At 33.2% G+C, this 19,001-nt stretch overlaps 1 protein-coding gene and 1 pseudogene across 6 annotated transcripts; one reads left to right on the forward strand and one right to left on the reverse strand.

Annotated features, from left to right (window-relative positions):
• Positions 1–4,438: 4,438 nt before the first annotated feature.
• Positions 4,439–18,774, reverse strand: LOC108214862 (uncharacterized). 6 transcript variants are annotated; one of them, XM_017387088.2, is made up of 6 exons: positions 18,566–18,774; positions 18,111–18,211; positions 17,052–17,171; positions 16,824–16,895; positions 5,778–5,875; positions 4,439–5,203 (listed from the first exon to the last, which is right to left on the reverse strand). In XM_017387088.2, the coding sequence occupies exons 3-6, from the start codon at positions 17,099–17,101 to the stop codon at positions 4,629–4,631; spliced, it is 795 nt and encodes a 264-aa protein (XP_017242577.1). In that variant the 5' UTR covers positions 17,102–17,171; positions 18,111–18,211; positions 18,566–18,774; the 3' UTR covers positions 4,439–4,628. The 6 variants fall into 6 exon arrangements, with proteins under 6 accessions (XP_017242577.1, XP_017242578.1, XP_017242579.1 ...); XM_017387089.2 differs by having other exon boundaries at positions 17,052–17,129; positions 18,064–18,211; XM_017387090.2 differs by having other exon boundaries at positions 18,064–18,211.
• On the forward strand, positions 9,926–10,873 carry LOC135149263 (glucomannan 4-beta-mannosyltransferase 1-like; annotated as a pseudogene).
• Positions 18,775–19,001: the final 227 nt, after the last annotated feature.

Below are 19,001 nucleotides of genomic sequence, written 5' to 3' on the forward strand. Positions count from 1 at the left end.
GTTTTTGTTGGGACTTTAATTTGACACTACTTTTTAGGTAAGAGTTGCACAAGGAGGGTGTGAATTTGTGTAAATGAATCTTTTTTATATATATAAGCAATTAAGGGTCATGTTTATAACAACTTAGGGGTTTTGTTAAATCTGAATTATAATTTCTGAACCGTTAATATTCTGAATGATAGATAATCTGAATGCTGGATGAATGATATCATTTGATAAATAAACTTTTCAAATTCTGAATGAAAATTTCTATTTATTTTACATGTAGATTTACAAAATAATATTTTACTGTGTTATTTCCTACATTATAGTAACATAATAGTTATTTTGATTATTTCAAAAAAAAAAATAGTTATTTTGATTTTTTAAACATATTTTCAGTTAGCAAATAAATATAGTTCTAGATATTATTTTCAAATTCCTTTTTTGAGTTAAAGTTAAATTTATCTAATTTTTATTTAGATTTTTTTACAGATAACACATAAAAAATACATTTTATACAAGTTTATTTCTGTCAGATATAATTGTAAGTTTTAATAAACATAAATTAATATGATTTTATTAACATATACTGTATAAGTTAATTCTGTGGAAGAGGGCGAATGAGTTACTCGAGCTGGACCAGTCATCCTACTTTTTGATGCCGCAATCGTCCAGAAGAATTTTGACACTCGTCCAGATTACTTTCACTCGTCCAGCTCTTGAAAAATAAATACAAATGATCTTAACAGCTGAACCAGACCATTATATGTGGTTAAGGGGTTAACAAATGACCCCTTATATTAATATTTTTATGCTTATCAAAAAAAATATTAATATTTTTATAAACTGTTACAATTCTCTCAAGAAAAATTGAGTTAGAAATAATATATGATTAATATAACAACTTATATTAATAATTTTATAAACTGTTACAATTCTAATTCTATGAACAAAAAATGCTTTGTTGAAAGTATCTAGTTTACAATGATATACATGCAAAAGCTTACATTTTCTGAAACCTAATATGTGTTAATATACAACACAATCTATGTTCTTTTTAGATAAAAAAAACTCAATTGTTTTTCTTGCGAACTAATAAGATGAAGAGCTTTGAAAATGCAAAAAAGCTTCTAAAACAAATTCTGAAAAATTACAGAATGCAAGACTAAGTGATGGCTGTATATAATGAATCAACACATGCACCTTTTATAAATTTCACAAAATATTCTAACACAGTATGCAAACCAATTATGTTTGTAACCTGAAACTTGAACTACACCATCTTTCTGTAACGCTTCCTCCATCTTTCATCTTGTTCGTTTTTCCGTGAATAAGCTCCAAGTTTAAGTTGTAGGTTTAGCATATGTCCTTTCATTAAGGGGTCTTGTTTGTTCCCTGACAATTGATATTAATTTAAAAATATATATAAATATATTTTTAAATTAATATCTTTTATGTGGTATATTTAAATATATATTTATGTGTTATATTAATACCACATAAATATTATTCTCTTTTAAATTAATTTAAATTTTAAAACAAGAAAAACGTCTAAAAAACATACATTGTCTAAGTAGCATTTTATATTTTTGTTAAATAAATTAAATTTAAATATATTTTATATAACACAAAATAAATAATACTTATAATATATAATATTTGACAAGAATAAAAATTATATATTAATTATTCACAAAAAAAAATTAGTCAATCAATAAAAAACTTAAAAAAATAACAATTAAATTTATAATAAAATACTAATATTAGAATGTATAGGTATTAATGATAATTTTAATAATAATCGACTAACTATTAAATATATATAAACAAAAAATTCTAAACATACAATATAAAATAAAGTTAATTGTTATTTATTCAAAACAAAATTAGTTTAATCATAATAATCATCTAAATCCATAAATTTAAAAAGGAGAGTATAATTTCATTTTTATGGAGAAGGAGAGACCTAGGGTTTTGACGTTAATAAATGTGTCTGTGTTGTCCGCTGTTATTAACCGCGGATACAACTGTGTGTCCGTGTAAAAACACATGGAAAGACCTAGTGTCCGCGGTTATTTACCGCGGATACCTAAAAACTTTTCCTTTTGTCCCAGCCGTTGGATCGATGATCCAACGGCTGGGACACAGTGTGTTGTGTAAATGTTCCCTTCATTAAAGTATATCTCTGAAAATAGTATTGGTGGTTTGATTTGTCAATCTCCATAAATTTTAAGAATTCTTAAATTCAGAAATTTCTCAAAGTACCCGTGTCCAAAATTGACTTCTCTATAAGTACTTCATCTGTTACTTCTATTTATTTACACTTTTCTTTTTGAGTGTTTCTTCCAATTCTTTACATTTCAAAACTTACCAAAGATAGTCAATGGGTGTCACCACTTCACTTTTCTTTCCTTTTCACACTACTTTTACTCCACTATCTTTTTTTATACAAAAAAAGATTAATGGGTCCCACCACTTCACCCACTTTTCTTTTTCTTTTCCACTACTTTATTCATATTTCTTAATTTCCATGCCCAACCCATTCAATAAGCAATGGGAGGGACGTAGGGAGTATTTCCTTGTCAATTTCTCACATATTGTAGGGAGTATTTCCTTGTCAATTTCTCACATTGTGATATAGATAATACTTGTCGGAGGTTCAATTTTTGGTAAAGTATTTTGACTAGTCATGAACACAAGTTTACGGTAGAGCTTTTGACTTGTTGAATGATTAGTTCTCGATATGTTTACGCACTGTTATAGAAATCGGGAATAGAACTTAATCGGTTGAGCTACCGATTCAAAGATTAATCGGAAAGATTAATCGTAGTGAAAATCGGATTTATTTTAATATTAAAATATTATTTAATATTTAATTATTATTATATTAGCTATTTTAGTAACTAATATATTTACTATATTCACAAACTCTATAATTATTCATATTTAAAGTAATATAGTATTTTAATTTTAATAATTTATCATATATATTTCGATTAAGAAATATATATAAGGATTAATCGGATTTCAAAAATCGAATCGGTGACCAACCTTACAGGGGATTAATCGGGGATTAATCGTTAAATCGGGGATTTTTAAAATACCGTGTTCGAGTAATTTGTCGACTTCCAACCTTTATACAAGTCATTTGAGTTTATTATATAAGTTCTCAATATATCATAATAGCCTCTGCTACATGTAAGATCTCGATAATATCACAAACTTTACTATAGACTTGAGAATGCGGTATACTTGGATTGTCAATGTGTTTGTTCGTAATTTTGTACTAAAAAAATTAGAGCAAGTCCAACAATGTCCTAAATGAATGTCTTAAGCTCAAATTTAAGATATTTAGAGGAAATGTGTGCTGCAACAATGTCCTGCCTTAAATCACTAGGATATCGAACAAATGCCTCATTTTTAGGGCGCTACTATGCATGTCCTAAACCAATTTTTTCAATAAAATATTAGCTCCCCTCCGTTCCACTATATCTCTCTCCTCTTACTTTTTCACTTCCCTCTAATACTAATTCAAATAAATTATTAGTTTAATAATAAGGCACAGTTATAAGACATGTTGCTGGAGTTCATATATCACAATGATGTCCTAAATCACTTGTTTGGACATTGTTGGACTTACTCTTATGTAGTAGGAATAGTGTTTAAAAATAATTGCACTACGGATATTTCTCTCTTCACATTCAAGTAGCTACAATAAAGATTTCAACATGAGAAGATAATCAAGACCATGCCCAGGACGATTTATTTCTAAAGCTGAGATTAAATAGGTTTGCGATATGAGGAATGTTATCAGATGTAAAGAGGTAAATTATACTACATGCCGACAAGTCAAATGACCTACCGAACGCTCATGATTGATATTGGAAACTAAGTTGCCGACAAGAAAACTATACCCCGCGCTTATATTATATCGTATTCTCAAGCCTGCAAGAAATTTCAATAATACCTCAAATGAAGAAAATAGAAATAGGATAGAAGTTTTGAAAACATTGAGTACAAAATTGTAATAATGAAATTTGAGAAGAAATTGAGTATGAGAGAGAATTGAGCATTCTTTCTCAAATTAGGAGTGAGATATCTAGTATAGGATACAAGCAATGGAAGAAGATTGAAATTTATAAACATTTGCCTATAAGATCATCTCCAATGAGATTGGTTAAATTAGACACGTAAGATATTATGTAAAATTTGTTAAACACACGTGTTATTATTATTATGTCAAACACAACATACTTAATTGGAAAAGAAAAACAATTTATCCTGGATAAAAAGAGCATATCGCCCCCCAGTTTGCTTCTTGCCTTAGTCACCAGATTCTAAAACCAAACCAAACCAAGATATAAAAGAGAATAACAGGTCTGACAGAGATGTTTATCAACATTTTGTCGAACCCTGCATGCTCAGTGACGTCATGATCAGCAATAAAAAACAGCCAAAGCACAAAACAGCTAGTTAACTTTCTATACGATCATCATGCAGAATAATTATCATCTGGACAATTACAAACTTGTACCATGTGCCATTCAATAAACCTAGGTTGTTATAACGGCCTCATAGCTGTTCTTTGAGAAATAACGAAATGGGATACAAGAACTTGATCAATTTGGAATACTAACAGGCTTTTCTTATTTATTGTGCTCCGCTCCGCTAAATTTCAAAAAACTGTTTTCTCTACCAGAAGGATATCCCAAGGCATTGGCAAACATCCTCTTCGCAGCTCCAGTTTGCTCCTTTTTTATGTTGGCCTTCTGAGCTTCACTTATTCCAAATTTAGGAATCTTCCTTCTTAGAGCAGCTTGTTTAATCACCTCGTTACCAGTAGTTGACAATGCAGCACCATCATATTCGACAATTTCTGTTTCACCTTGAATGTAACTTCTGCTAGATAGAGTTTGACCATCTTTAAGAATATCCAATTCTGAATTTGTTGAAGGACTAATCCTCACTTCAATATTAATATCATCAATATCCTGGCAATAATCCCTATTACTGCCATTTACCTCATCATGCCACTCTTTTTTTTTACCAAGGGCGTGCACAATCATTCGACGAGCAACCACAGGATTGCTGGGTGGCTTCTGCTTTAAAGGTAAATATGCTACACCTTCACCTGCTGCAAATATTTGGCGACGGGCGGCCAAATAAGCTGCTTCTCTCTCAGCAACTGAAACATGTAGATCTGTCTTTACTGCACTTACCCCTGAAATTAAGCAAGTTACAGAAATTAGTGTAAAAGATGGCTCCTCTATCTTACATACATTCTTAAGAGTGAATGCATCTCAGTGCTAATTTATGCAAACCTAAGGGGTGGCAAGATTCAACACAACAGGAAAACCCAATACACATTTGACCTAAAACACAAAGTAGGATCACTTCGTTTCACCTAAATTTTACCCAGAATACATACACATTACATACTCAAAGAGAACACTCATAATAACACGTATAAAATTTCTTCACTTCTGTTTCCCAATGTCAAAACTTGTAAATCTTTAGATTGTTGGGTGGAGGTTGTGTGCTTTCAAAGTTCTAACAATCATATTCATTGCATAATGACCACATCCTAAACAAACAGTTTAGAATGTATTATCAAGCATTAAACATCCAAAATGATTGACAAGGGGGGTAAAAACTACCAAAACAAACAAGCAAATATTAAATATCACTTATAGTATTAGTGGTAAAATTTGAAGAGAAACAAATAATGAAAATGGGCTTACTGAGGCTCAAGATAGTGCTTGCTATAATATCCTTACAGAAGGGAAAAAAATTACCTTGTGAGGCTTCTGCTCTTGACACAATATCTGATGCTACTATAGGTCGATGCTCATCGTCGTGTGCCCATAGCAAATCACTGACAAGAACAGAAGGTCTGCAACTCCATTACAGAAAAGAAAACGAATTTTAAGAGACATGAACAATTAATTAGATGATTACAAACACATATTCCAGTGAAAAAACAAAATACCAATGACCAGAAAACGAGACTGCACAAAAAATCCATAATTGCCACAAGAAAACAGCTGACAACCACTAGAATAATACTCATAAGAAGACAGACACTAAGACAATGAGGTTGTTTGGAGTTTGGCTTTACTCAAAAAAGTTATTTTTTGGTGGGGGGTGGGGGCTGATTAGGGTTTAATAGTACTCCTCTCGCAAAAGAAAGTGGAAAACACTAATGTATTAGTCCAATCATAAAACTCTAAATAGATTACAAACTAATATTCCTATACATAATGAACTTAAAGTACTATCCTGATACAAATCAAAATCTAATAGATATTCTAAATAAAATTATAACCGACTAAACAGATTAAATATGCTTCCACAGCCTCCAATACTGCTCCCAAATAGTTTCACGTTTCTTTTGCCCTGCACCATTTATTACTTGAGGTTCTTAATATCAATTTTAAGTAGCAAGTTCCAAAAAAAATAAAAGTACCTTCAAGGCTTTTAATTTTTAACTCATTTTTCACAAGTAATTTACCCGAACACACACATTTCAACTTAAAGATAAGGGCACTTAAAAGCAATGTCAAACACGATAAATAAATTTAGCAAAAAAAAAAAAGAACATAAGCAATTCTAAAACAGACAGACGAGGTAGAAACCTTTTTTCTTCTCCATAAGCTAATATAATCATCTCTGCAGAACAGTATCTGAACTTAAACCCGACCCGATGGATACCCGACCCGATTGGGTCTACCCGAACCCGATTTTTTTGGATCTGGATCTGGATTTGGGTCTTATTTTTGGACCCGAAAAAGTTTGGATCTGGATCTGGATCTTAGGTGTCCCGAACCGATGCCCGACCCGAAACCCGATCTGGACCCGAAACCGATTAAAACCCGATATATATATATATATATATATATATATATATATATATATTTATATATTTATATAAATGTTTATTTTTGTTTTTTTCATATATTTACAGTATATGATTTATGTACTATTTATATGTTTATTTTATTACTGATGTCCCATAGTTTATTCTTTAGTAATAATGTATACAGTAATACAAAACAAAAGACTCTCTACTCGAGTCACAAGTACGCACATACAGTTTAGAATTAGGGTTCCCACGAGTCCACGATACTTCTCAGTTCTCAGCCGCAGCCGCGAGTCGCTGTCCCAATGAGTCGGCTTCCTTCTGCCACTGATTTGTGAACTTAATGGAGTAATGTCATGTGCTCGGAGACTATTTATTATTTGTTGTCAGATTATGTAATGAGGAATGGTCATCCTGGTCATCATTTTGTGTTAGAGGTTTGTTTATTTTGAGTGTTTTTTGTGAATAATTTGCAAGTTTGCGTCAACCTGAATTCTGCAACAGTTAGTCTGTTGGTTATGTAGCAAACAGGATTTGGGTCCAGGTCCGGGTCCGGATATCGGGTAAAATCCGATTTGTTTCGGGTTTCGGGTAAAATCAGATCCGATCCGAAATCCGGTTGGATCCGATTCGGGTCTCACTTTTCGGATTTTTTCGAGTCCGGGCCCGAATCGGGTATTATCAAAATTTTCGGGTCTGGATCTGGATCTTCAAAAACCCGGCCCGATCCGACCTGTTGTCATGCCTAATCTCTGATCCACATCATAAACAATAGTTCGCGCAATTAAGTAAATGTGTACATTGATAGATATCCTGAACCGAAACCCGACACGAACCTGAAACATGAGCTAAACCCGATTATATATATATAATGTATGTATATATATATAGGCAAGTGATCAAATAGAAACTAATGTTATTCTAGAAACTAGAAACCACTCCCACAATCACTGTTTATAACTACAAATATCACTCGTTTATACACTATTTATCACTATTTTATGCAGTTAAATTAGCGATTTTTATTGTTGATAATTGAGAAAGTTTACTTATGTTTACTATTGGTTATCGATTATTGATGATCATTTATAGTTGTAGGAGGACTATGATGGTAAAAAAATGATGAGATGAGGTGTGTGGTGGTGGTAAATAATCACTAGTAATGGCAAGTTATGGTAACAAGCGGTGGTAGGTCAATCGTGGGTATAGGTGACCGCGGTAGCAGTGGAATGGGTTTATAATGATGCCCGGAGGTTCATCAATGTGTTATGAGTGAAGATGATGATGATATATGTTGTATATATGTATATTTATATATCTATATTTCTGAGATTTCTTGTATAGAAAATAGTGATTTGTGATGTACAAACGAGTGATATTTGCAGTTAAAATAAGTGATAAAAAATTGGTCAGATACTAGTTTCTAGTTTCTAGGCTAATTTAGTTTCTAGTGGAGTAAGCCCCTATATATATATATATGTATGTATGTATGTATGTATGTATGTATGTATGAAGATTTACGGTGATTTAAAGAAGGCAAAGTTGCCACTTTCACCGGGTGCTAAGCTCACTGGATTTCTCAATTCACGTTTCACCACAGGAGGAGATGCTGAATAAGGCAAAATTTCAGGAGCTAATTCGTCAGATACATCGCCTGCAACTTCAACCTCCAGATCATGCCCAAGCAAACCCCCATGAAAATTTTCCATCACCGACATTAAGAAATCATTACCTTTTTAAAAGAAATAACTATTTTCTATAGTAAATATCACTAAATTGTACTGGTTTTTAGTTTGTTTACAACCGAATAGTGGAATAATAAAAATTAAAATTATTGTAATATAAAAGAGAGAGAGATGCTCAGCACATGAGCTAAAGATAATGAAAGAAAACTTTAAAAATTTTATTTGATGCATTATTGTGCTTACAAGCTCTCGATTTATAAAGAGATGGTGGCTTCCTATTCAAGACCAAAATCAAAACAAAACTTTTACAAAAGCAAAAATGTTATTGCTTTATTCTTTTCGGGCCCCATCGTCACTAGCAATAATAGCTAAAAACAAACAAACAGATAACCTCGAGAAAATTAAATATTATTGCTTTATTCCATTATTTGCATAGTCGCTTTCTGCTGACCCTAAATTATCCACTGATATTACAGTAATCCAGGATGTTATCCTTCAAGATTTCCCTTAAGAATTTTCAGTAATGCATTTGTTTGAGGATATAATCAATTTGTTGAAAATACTGGCAGTCTATTTCTGCTGCAACATATTTTTCTTGAAAATTATCCTTCTGATTATTCAATGTGAATAATTCTTTATCAAACTCTTTTGACTTTCGAAAATCTTTCTGTAAATGAATCATATTTATGCTGGTCCTTTTCCCTTGCTTTGTTGGGTTATCACTGAGCTTATGAAGGAGTCCCAAAGGTTTTCAAAAGTAGGCTCTATAGTTATTTGAGATTCTCCTGCTAAACGATTAAAATCCATTCATCCTTGGATTTGCAAATTGGCAAGCTCAATTATTTGCTATATCCTCGTATAAATGCACTGCAGAAAATTCTTAAAGAGATTCGTGATGTATAACAACCTAGATCACGGGATATTCAGCCTCAATCAAGCAATCAAGAAAGTCAACAAAAAGTGGCTATGCAAATAATGGAACAAAACAATAATGTTTGCTTTTCTAAAGGGTATCTGTTTGTTTTTAGCTATTATTGCTACTGATAATGGGGCCCAAAAAGATGCACTCGGCTATCAAAAATGCTGCCTTTTAATTTTTATTTTTGCTTTTGTAAAAGTTTTTTGTTTTGTTTTGATACTGGTCTTGAATAGAAAGCCACCATCTCTCTATAAATAGAGAGCTTGTAAGCAGAATAATGCTTCGAATAAAATTCTGAAGTTTCCTTTCATTCTCTTTACATCTCTCTCTTTTATATTACAATATTTTAATCTTTACTATTCCACTATTCCGTTGAAAAGTGGCATACCACTTTACAACTTGGAACTCGTGCTACAACGCATGGAGAAAAATGGGTCGCATCCGAAATTACTAGTCCAGATACCTTAATGAAGTTCTTGATCTGTTGTGTTGGTAGGTACTGTTGGTGTATGGGGGATTCAAGCGATCAAGGATGCAGGTGGATGGAAAGAGCGAACCACAATAGAGTACATGGATCTTGCAGTTAGAGCCAGTTTACAGGATTGGAAGTTTGTTTTTGTGAGAGATGTGTCGGTAATTTCTATTTCAACATCTAATTATTTATTTCGGCCAGTGATACCATAACCTCAGAACTTTTAATCTCATATATTAGGTAAAGAATGAACTTCCAAGCACTTTCAGCGCTTACCGATTCCAGGAGCACTGTTGGTCATGTGGTCCAGTTAATCTTTTCAAGAAAATGAAAAAGGAAATCATGCTTTGCTCGGTAAAAATAGCTAGTTTTGTTGTGCAGCGTGTGTCTGTCTTGAAGAAGATCCACCTCATCTATGCATTTTTCTTTGTTAGGAAGATCATTGCACACTGTTACCTTCTTTTTTTACTGTGTGGTTATTCCAGCCAGTGTTTTGGTTCCGTAAGTCCATCTCCCAAAGGCATTGGCCATATACATCCCAGCAACCATCACCCTTCTGAACACTGCTCATTTTCTGGATTTTCTTCGAAAATGTAATTTCCCTTCATCAGACCAAGGCAGCCATCATTGGCCTCCTAGAGGCAAGCACGGTCAATAAATGGATTGTCACCGAGGAGCTAGGGAACACGAAAAAAAGCAATAAATCCAAAGTGTCATTTTTCAAATCCAGATTTTGATGCGGAGAAAGGTATGATTTAGTTACTGCTACTTCGCAATTTTTAAACTGAAAACAATGCATCTCAACTGCCAACCATGGCCATATTCATGCCATTCTGGCTTGTAACTCGTATATTGTTTTTGACTAGGATTCATAAGTTGGAGCTGGTGATAAGAGTATTTATGCTCTCTTGTGCCCTCTACAACATGCAATATTGCAATGATCACATGTTTGAATATTTGTTTTTGCAATCAGGCGCATTCTTCACTATTGCATTCGAATTCGTAGGCACTTTTGTTCCAACATGAAGTAACTCTCTTGAGATGCTGAGCATATACTTGCTCACAGCGACACACATACACACATATAAAGGCTAGGGATCAAATACAAACCAACTCATATATATATAGATAGATATAGAGAGAGAGTCTTACTCTAATACAAACCTTATTCCTGTTCCATTTGTTTGAGGAAAGACCTGAGACCTCACCTACTCTCTTCCAAAACCTGCACTATCTTCACCACCACAACCACCACCTGAATCAAAAACTAAAATAGATCTGGAGATTTTCAACAGTTTCTGGAAGTTTTCACCAATTTATGTAACACAAATCACTAAATCTTAGTAGAAATATCACTAATTTCTATAGAGAATATCACTAAAATGTAGAGCTGAATATCACAGAATCGTACGTCAAAATATCACCCGATTTTTGTAACATATCAGCAGCAGGTAATCATGATGATGGTGAAATCGGAAACAGTGACATGGGTGGCAATGTTAGTAGGAGTGTATAGGCAGGAATGTGGTGGCAGAGGGAGAGGAGAGAGATGAAGTGGGGTTGATGAAAGAGATAAGGTGGAGTTGTTGGGTAGTATAAACGAAGAGGTTTTAAGTTTGTATTTAGAGAGTGGTTTGTATTTAATCATGAGCCTATATATATATATATATAGGCAAGTGCTCAAATACAAACTCCTTACAGTACAAATATACAAACAATCACTAAATGCATTGGACATAATCACTAAATGTTTGAATAGAATCACTAAATCTACCAGGCGGGTCTGATGGAGAGATATGGGGAGGGAAGCACTTACGGGGCAGCGTAGCCGCGTGGTGATGCATCGCGGCCGGCAGCAGCCGCGACGCCAACACGGCTGCAGTGCTAGAAACACGATTGAGGGAGAGAGACACGATTGAGGGTGAGGAGAAAAGCAGTGGTGATATCGTGTGCGTGTATAGCACTGCTCAGTGAAGACAAACAACCAGAGAGAGAGCTGCTGGCATTGGTAGTGGTGGTGGGTGGTTGAGAGAGAGAGTGTGTGTGTGTGGCGTTGGTGTGTGGCGCTAGTGGGGTGGTGGTGATTCGAGGTGATTGTGGTGGTGATGGTGATGGATATATGTATGTATTTGTTAAATTAAAGACTGTTAATCACTAAATATTATTGTCATAATCACTGGTTTGTACAGTAAGGAGTTTGTACTGGAGTAGGACCCTATATATATATATTTATATACATATATGTGAGTGAGTGTGTGTGTATGTCTAAACAATGACTTCCTCGCTCCATTCTGGGATGTAGGACATATAACAAAGCACAGAATGTAAAAAATAAATTAATTTCCTAAAACCCTCCTTCTGAGATTCTTCGCTAACGTCTAAGGCTTTTAGCGTTTCAATGAGGAACGCCTTTGAAAACTGATGTGGATTTGTTCCACCATATTTTACTGTATAATTGTGTATAAAAATCGGGGATTTGATGAGCAGCAGATTCTTTTACATCGCAAATATTGCCCGAATTTCTAAAGCCGAGAAGATATGCGACGTCTTGGCGGCTTATTTGCATTCTATATAATGTATTTCTGCAGTATTCTCTGAAGTAACATGAGGCTTTCAATAGAAACAAGAGCGAACTAACCAGAATTTTACCGGGATGAAAAGGACAGAATAAGAAAACTTAATTGTGGAAAATTCTCAGTTTCACAAGCTTTTGTCAGTAAAGGCATACACTTGTTCTCACACTCTGATTAAAGCTTTGGGGGACGTCTACGATTGGAAGTCAAGGAATTTCAAATTAGAAAAGATTGTGTGCAAAATAAACAGCCAAGACGTCGCATATCTTCTCGGCTTAAGAAATTCGGGCAATATTTGCGATGTAAAAGAATATGTTGCTCATCAAATCCCCGATTTTTATACACAATTATACAAAAAATATGGTGGAACAAATCCAGACCAGTTTTCAAAGGCGTTCCTCATTGAAACGCTAAAAGCCTTAGACGTTAGCGAAGAATCTCAGAAGGAGGGTTTTAGGAAATTAATTTATTTTTACATTCTGTGCTTTGTTATATGTCCTACATCCCAGAATGGAGCGAAGAAGTCCTTGTAAATCATCAATTTCATTATAAATTCTATTATAAAATACACATAAAATGTGATTCTTATATAGAATACTATAACATATATCTATTATAAGTACTTTAACACTTAAATTCTGAAGAAAAAAGTTTATTTTCGAAACTGATTATACAACAGAATAATTCTGGATGATTATTATTCTGTTACGGAATCATGTTGAGATATTTCATATATATATATATATATATATATATATATGCTAATGATCAAATAGAAACCACTCTTAAAATAAAAACTAGAAACCAGTTTTCCTACCACTATTTATAACTACGGGTATCACTAATTTATACTGCACTAATCACTGTTTTTATACAGTATGTAAACAGCGATTTTTATCATCAAAATTGAGAAAATCTACTTATCTAAATTATTGATAATCGATTATAAGTGATTAGTTTCATCCGTCGGAAGGTTCTTGGTGGTAGGAAGCCGCAAGAGAAGTTGTATGATGATGGTAAGTAGTCGTTAGTTTTGTAAGTTATGATGGAAAGTGTATGTGACTATTGGTGATGATAGACAATGGTGGAAAGTCATGGAAACGTTTGGTAATGGTGGTAAGAGGTCCATTATTACGATTTGGGTGAAGATGATGGTCATATACGTTGCATATATGTGTATATATATATTTATATTCGCGAGATATGCTATATAAAAATTAGTGATATGTTATGTGCAAATTAGTGATTATTGTAGTTAAAAATAGTGATAAGAAACTGATTTTTAGTTTTTAGGCTAATTTGGTTTCTATTTGAGTAGGACTCTATATATATATATATATATATATATATATATATATATATATATATATAGCATACCCTCTTATATGGAGTTACGTGGCACACCATTATAAATATATACATATTTATAATATTTATCTATTATATTTTTTATGGAATAAAATTACAAATTTTGATTATTAAATCGGATATATGTAGGGACCTACTCCACTAAAAACCTACTTAAACCGGAAACTAGAAACTAGAAACCAATGATTATAACAATTATATTTAGTGATTATTTAGCTTTTTAATTGAATAAATACATATAGATGCATCTTCGATCATCCGCACCAAATCTGATTACAGAATGACTACCATCAATAATTCTGATCATTACCGACGACTGTCAATATACCGTTCATTATCGACGAAAACTAATTAACATCTCACATAAAAAACATTACCTTCAAACCTTTTTACAATTTCCAGCCACCAATCACCAATTCATGTTACAAACATCACTAATATGTGCTACTAAAATCACAAATATATTGTAAAAATCACTAAAAATTTATCAATATATCATTGTATATATCATCATCATTACTCATTATCTCACCTCTGCCACCATAATCATTCACCTTAGCATTACCACTACCATAACAACCATCACCAACACCATAACCATCACATCTACAACACAAATCTAACTAAAGAACGAGATGAGATCCATCGCATTATCATCACTTACACTTCGTCATCACAATCATATCACCGCAACATCACCACCACTACAATCATCATCACGACACCTTAATCACTATATATACTACACATATATGAATAAAGTTGTGGAAAGAGAAACAAGCAGATTTTATAGAGTGGAGGGGTGGTGGTGAATTGGTGAAGATAGGAAAGTGATAATGAGATCTGGCAGGGGTAGGGTGTTGGGGCTGGGATTGAAGGCTCGTGAGGTGAGGGTGAAAGTGGGGTGGGTAAATAGTGTAAAATAGAAAGTTTCTAGTTTCTAGTTTAATCTTAGCTTTTATTTGATCATTATATATATAGATATATATAGGGTGCTACTCCACTACAAACCTCCCTTAGAATAAAAACTAAAAACCAAAATAAAAAACTTATAAATCACATCGAAATATATCAAATATGGTATGGAAATGGATTGTTGGAAGATGAAGAAAAATACGGTCAAGTCGGATTTCAGAAACAATGAAACGATTGACCGAAAAAATCAAATTAAAAACGGAGGGATTCTGTGGAATCATGTGTGGGAGGGTGTGCTGTGTGCGGTAAATTCTAGAGGGGCCATTAAATTAAGTCTATCTATCTATATATAGATAGATAGATTGTGAATTATAAAATATATTAATATTTAATTTAATTTTTATAACTATGATACATAGTTTACATATATAAATAAGATGTCTTTACCGTAAGTTGATATATATTATATTTGATCCTATTATAAAACATGAAAATTGTATATTTTTTCATTTGATGCAATAGTGGTAAATGGTTTATTAAAATAACGTAGTTATTAAATCACGCAATTTGCAAATATAACAATACTATACATATAATAGACTGTGTACCCTTGCAATAAGCAAATATAAATGTTTAAACTTGTCAACACACTAGTAGCATAGTTTTATTAAAACAATGCATTTTAATATGCATTATAGGTTTTGTAAAAGATATATTTTAAGATTAATGTTCATATATAAATGCAGCACAACCTTTTCTCTAACATGCATAATTCAGGTCCGGGTCTAAATTTTCGGGTTTCGGGTAAAATCTGATCTGATCCAATATTCGTCGGATCAGATTCAGGTCTCAATTTTTGGGATTTTTCAAGGTCCGGATCTTATCAAAAAGTTTGGATTTGAATCTGGATATTGAAAAACCCGTTCCAATTCGACCCATTGCCATCCCTATTGTCTCCAAGGTGTTCTACTCGTACCCCGAGACTTCAACTACTGTTACAAGACTCAAGGGAAAAGAGTTGTACTTGCAGTGAAAAGTAGACATAGCATAGATCTACTTGATTTTGGCGGAAAGAAGTTGAAAACTGCAAGATTAACCATGATTACATAGTTAATTTTCAAAGGGGGAGAAATGTTAGAAATCAGCTTAGTAATAGTCTATAGTAATATGGGGTAACACTATTAGTAAGGGTAATTGAGTCATTTACTATATTAAAGTTACTTACATAGTTCATGGTCTATAAATAGTTGTTAAGTCATGTTATTTCAGATTATGTTGAACATTTTACCGGCAAAAGGAATAAGTTTCCACCATCTCTCTCTAAAATTATATTTACTTTCTCTCTAACTGGTTTTTGTGTTTTGTGTTTCTCTCTGAATTCTCCATCTTCGTAGCTTAAATCTCTCTCTTAATCTTTGCTTCTCTGTGATCTCTACCTAGAACCTGTTAATTCTCTGCATATAACCAGATAACACCAAAAATACCTTTATTTCTGCATTTCTAAACCTTAGATCTTGACACATTATAGAGATATTTGAATTACCATAGGTGTGAAAAGGCTCAACGATGTGTATATATATAGCTACGCTACTGATGCAGCATGTCAGGGTGTGTAATGTAGTGGATGTTGTACCCCTTTATTGTATAAATGCTTGTGGAACGTTAGAGCTGTCCACCTAAGTGTTGGAAGAGTTACTTGTCTTAACGTCCAACAGAGGCATTTCTTCAGTGTTTGTAGGGTACTTGCAAAAATGATGAAAGTCACTGAGAGCATGTGTGTCTTCATCTCTCTTAACACATCATCTATTTTAGAGTTCCTAATGTTGTCTTATGGTGGTTTTTTATAACATTTTTGTGAAGGGACTAGTAGGTTGCCACAGGGTTTAGTGTTTCTTTTTTTCGAATTTATAAATTCATTTCCTCTCTATGAACTCCTTTGCACAATAGAACTCGCTATTTTATACCAAAAATGAGAAAGAATTGAGATCCTGTAAGAAAAGAACTAATGTGACATTCGTAAAAAAATAATGATAGAAGTCCTCTCACATACATTGATGTTTCTGAGCAACGCTCCAAAACCAAATGTCGCCTATCACCTTCTCCGACAGATTGATGAGAAAAGCTGTCACCAAATAAGAATAAAAAACTTTTCAATGTTACAATGTCTTGCAAAACTGAAATTGGAAACCTTGTTGAAGTCATTAGCAAGATAGATGTCTTTTATTTATATATCAAACCGACATTCAACACGTGTGGTCGAGCTTTTTAAAAGGATTACCCAAAAATCTCAGCAAGTCGATGTAAGAGAAGGCGGTTGTATGGATTCATTGGTTGCAGCTCCAGTGCAGCATTTGAACTGCATTTGATAAAATTTTCATCATCATATTTCCCCTAGGCCCTAAATAAGGCTCAATCAACATAAACTGAATATCAGAAAGAAATTAATAAAGAAGGAATCTATTGCAACTTGAAACATAAATCAAACAATCAAACCACAGGAAACTTTTATTGCTAGATAGGAGATATATTTGAAATTAAAAACACGTATATCCTATAATAACGCGAAAGACAGCTAAAATTAGAGGGTACATATGCACTAATATCAAAATAAATAAATCAATCAAGATGCATACGGAAGCGGGGAGTGTCTATCACGATCAGCAAATAATTAATTTTAAATATGCCTTACATCCTGATCCATGTATTAATGTATCACATAGAGTTAAGATACCTAGAGCTTTTATCAAAGAACATAATATACTGTTAAAATTTTGTAAGATATATCATGGGGGGGAATATTAAAACTGCTCCGGATTTCGTTCGCAATCAAATCATACATAATGACAAAACAAATATAGTTTAATGCATGATGTATAAGTAAGCTAGTTCCTATTACTAACAATACTAATTTCAAACCAATTAACAGTAACTAGATTCTTAAGAAAAATCTTACAGTTATATTTCACAGAAAAAGAAAAATAAAAGTATGTCATCATTAGGCATTAGCTTGAGCAACGGTACAACAAGAGGTTGGAAGGCTTTTTCCTATCCTATTTTCCAATAAGTGAAGGCTGGTAGTTCTTCTTGCAAGTAATAAACCAATACCAGACCTCGATGAAGATTTTGTACTGGCCATGTGAACTGCTGCTAGGGCTTTCAATTTTTAAAAAGTTCCGGGTTTAATGTTCGGGAAGTTGGTATTTTCTATCGTATATATGCAACATAAAATAGTAAAACATAGATACAAAAAATTGCAATGTTACCACGCAATGGAAAACAATTATTCAAACCTGCTAGATGGCTAAAAATCGGAAGAGCTATGGAATTGAGTGGGTACCGCTTATCATCTTTGAGGAAATCGATTAAGGTCTGTTCCGCGGAGAGAACGAGGTGCTTGCACTCGAGGTTGTTCTTAACAAGATAAGCCAACTCTTCAACCTGCAAACAATCAAGTATCCGAATTTTAAATAATTTGATTGAGCGAATCAACAAGCATCACCAACAATCCAGAACCAAAAGTCCCAAATAAATACTGTGTTTTAATTCAAACACCAGTAAAATAACAAATTCTCTGTTTATCCATATCCATAATTAACATAAAAACTAGACAAACGAATAATTGAAACACAAATTGGGAACTTATGTGTACAACAATTTGTAATATCTCTTGGGCAAAATACACGAATTTGAGGTTATAGATATATGTCATTGACTATACAAAGAAAAGAAAATTAAAGAGAGAAGCTGACCATGGCGTATTCAGCGAGACTCATGATGGAAAATTTGGGATACCTAAAATAGATCTGTTACAGTGATGTTTATGCGACCACTTTGATTACTTGCTTTGCCTCTTTTTCTTTCACGTCTTGTGTCCAGTTTGCACGGATAACGCCTTCCGAGTCGTTGATTCTTACTCAACCCAATTTTCCGGGAGTTTGGACTGGGGTAGATATGGCAAACGGGTAAGCGGGTTTTGTAAAAAATACCCCAACCCCATCTATTCTATTATGGCCTTGTTTAAGAATTAAGTAACGGTTAGCTGTCAGCAGATTGAATTAGATGATTTGACTAGCTGATTGAAATAGATCTGAATGAGCAACTGCGACTAATTTGATTCGAAAATTGCTCACTATACATATATTAATATTAATATATATAAAAGTTACTCCCTCTGTCCCCCTCAATTGTTTACATTTGAGGGGGACACGGAGACCATGACAATGTATGA

The sequence above is a fragment of the Daucus carota genome, chromosome 9 (assembly GCF_001625215.2).
Source record: "Daucus carota subsp. sativus chromosome 9, DH1 v3.0, whole genome shotgun sequence".
Taxonomy (NCBI): domain Eukaryota; kingdom Viridiplantae; phylum Streptophyta; class Magnoliopsida; order Apiales; family Apiaceae; genus Daucus; species Daucus carota.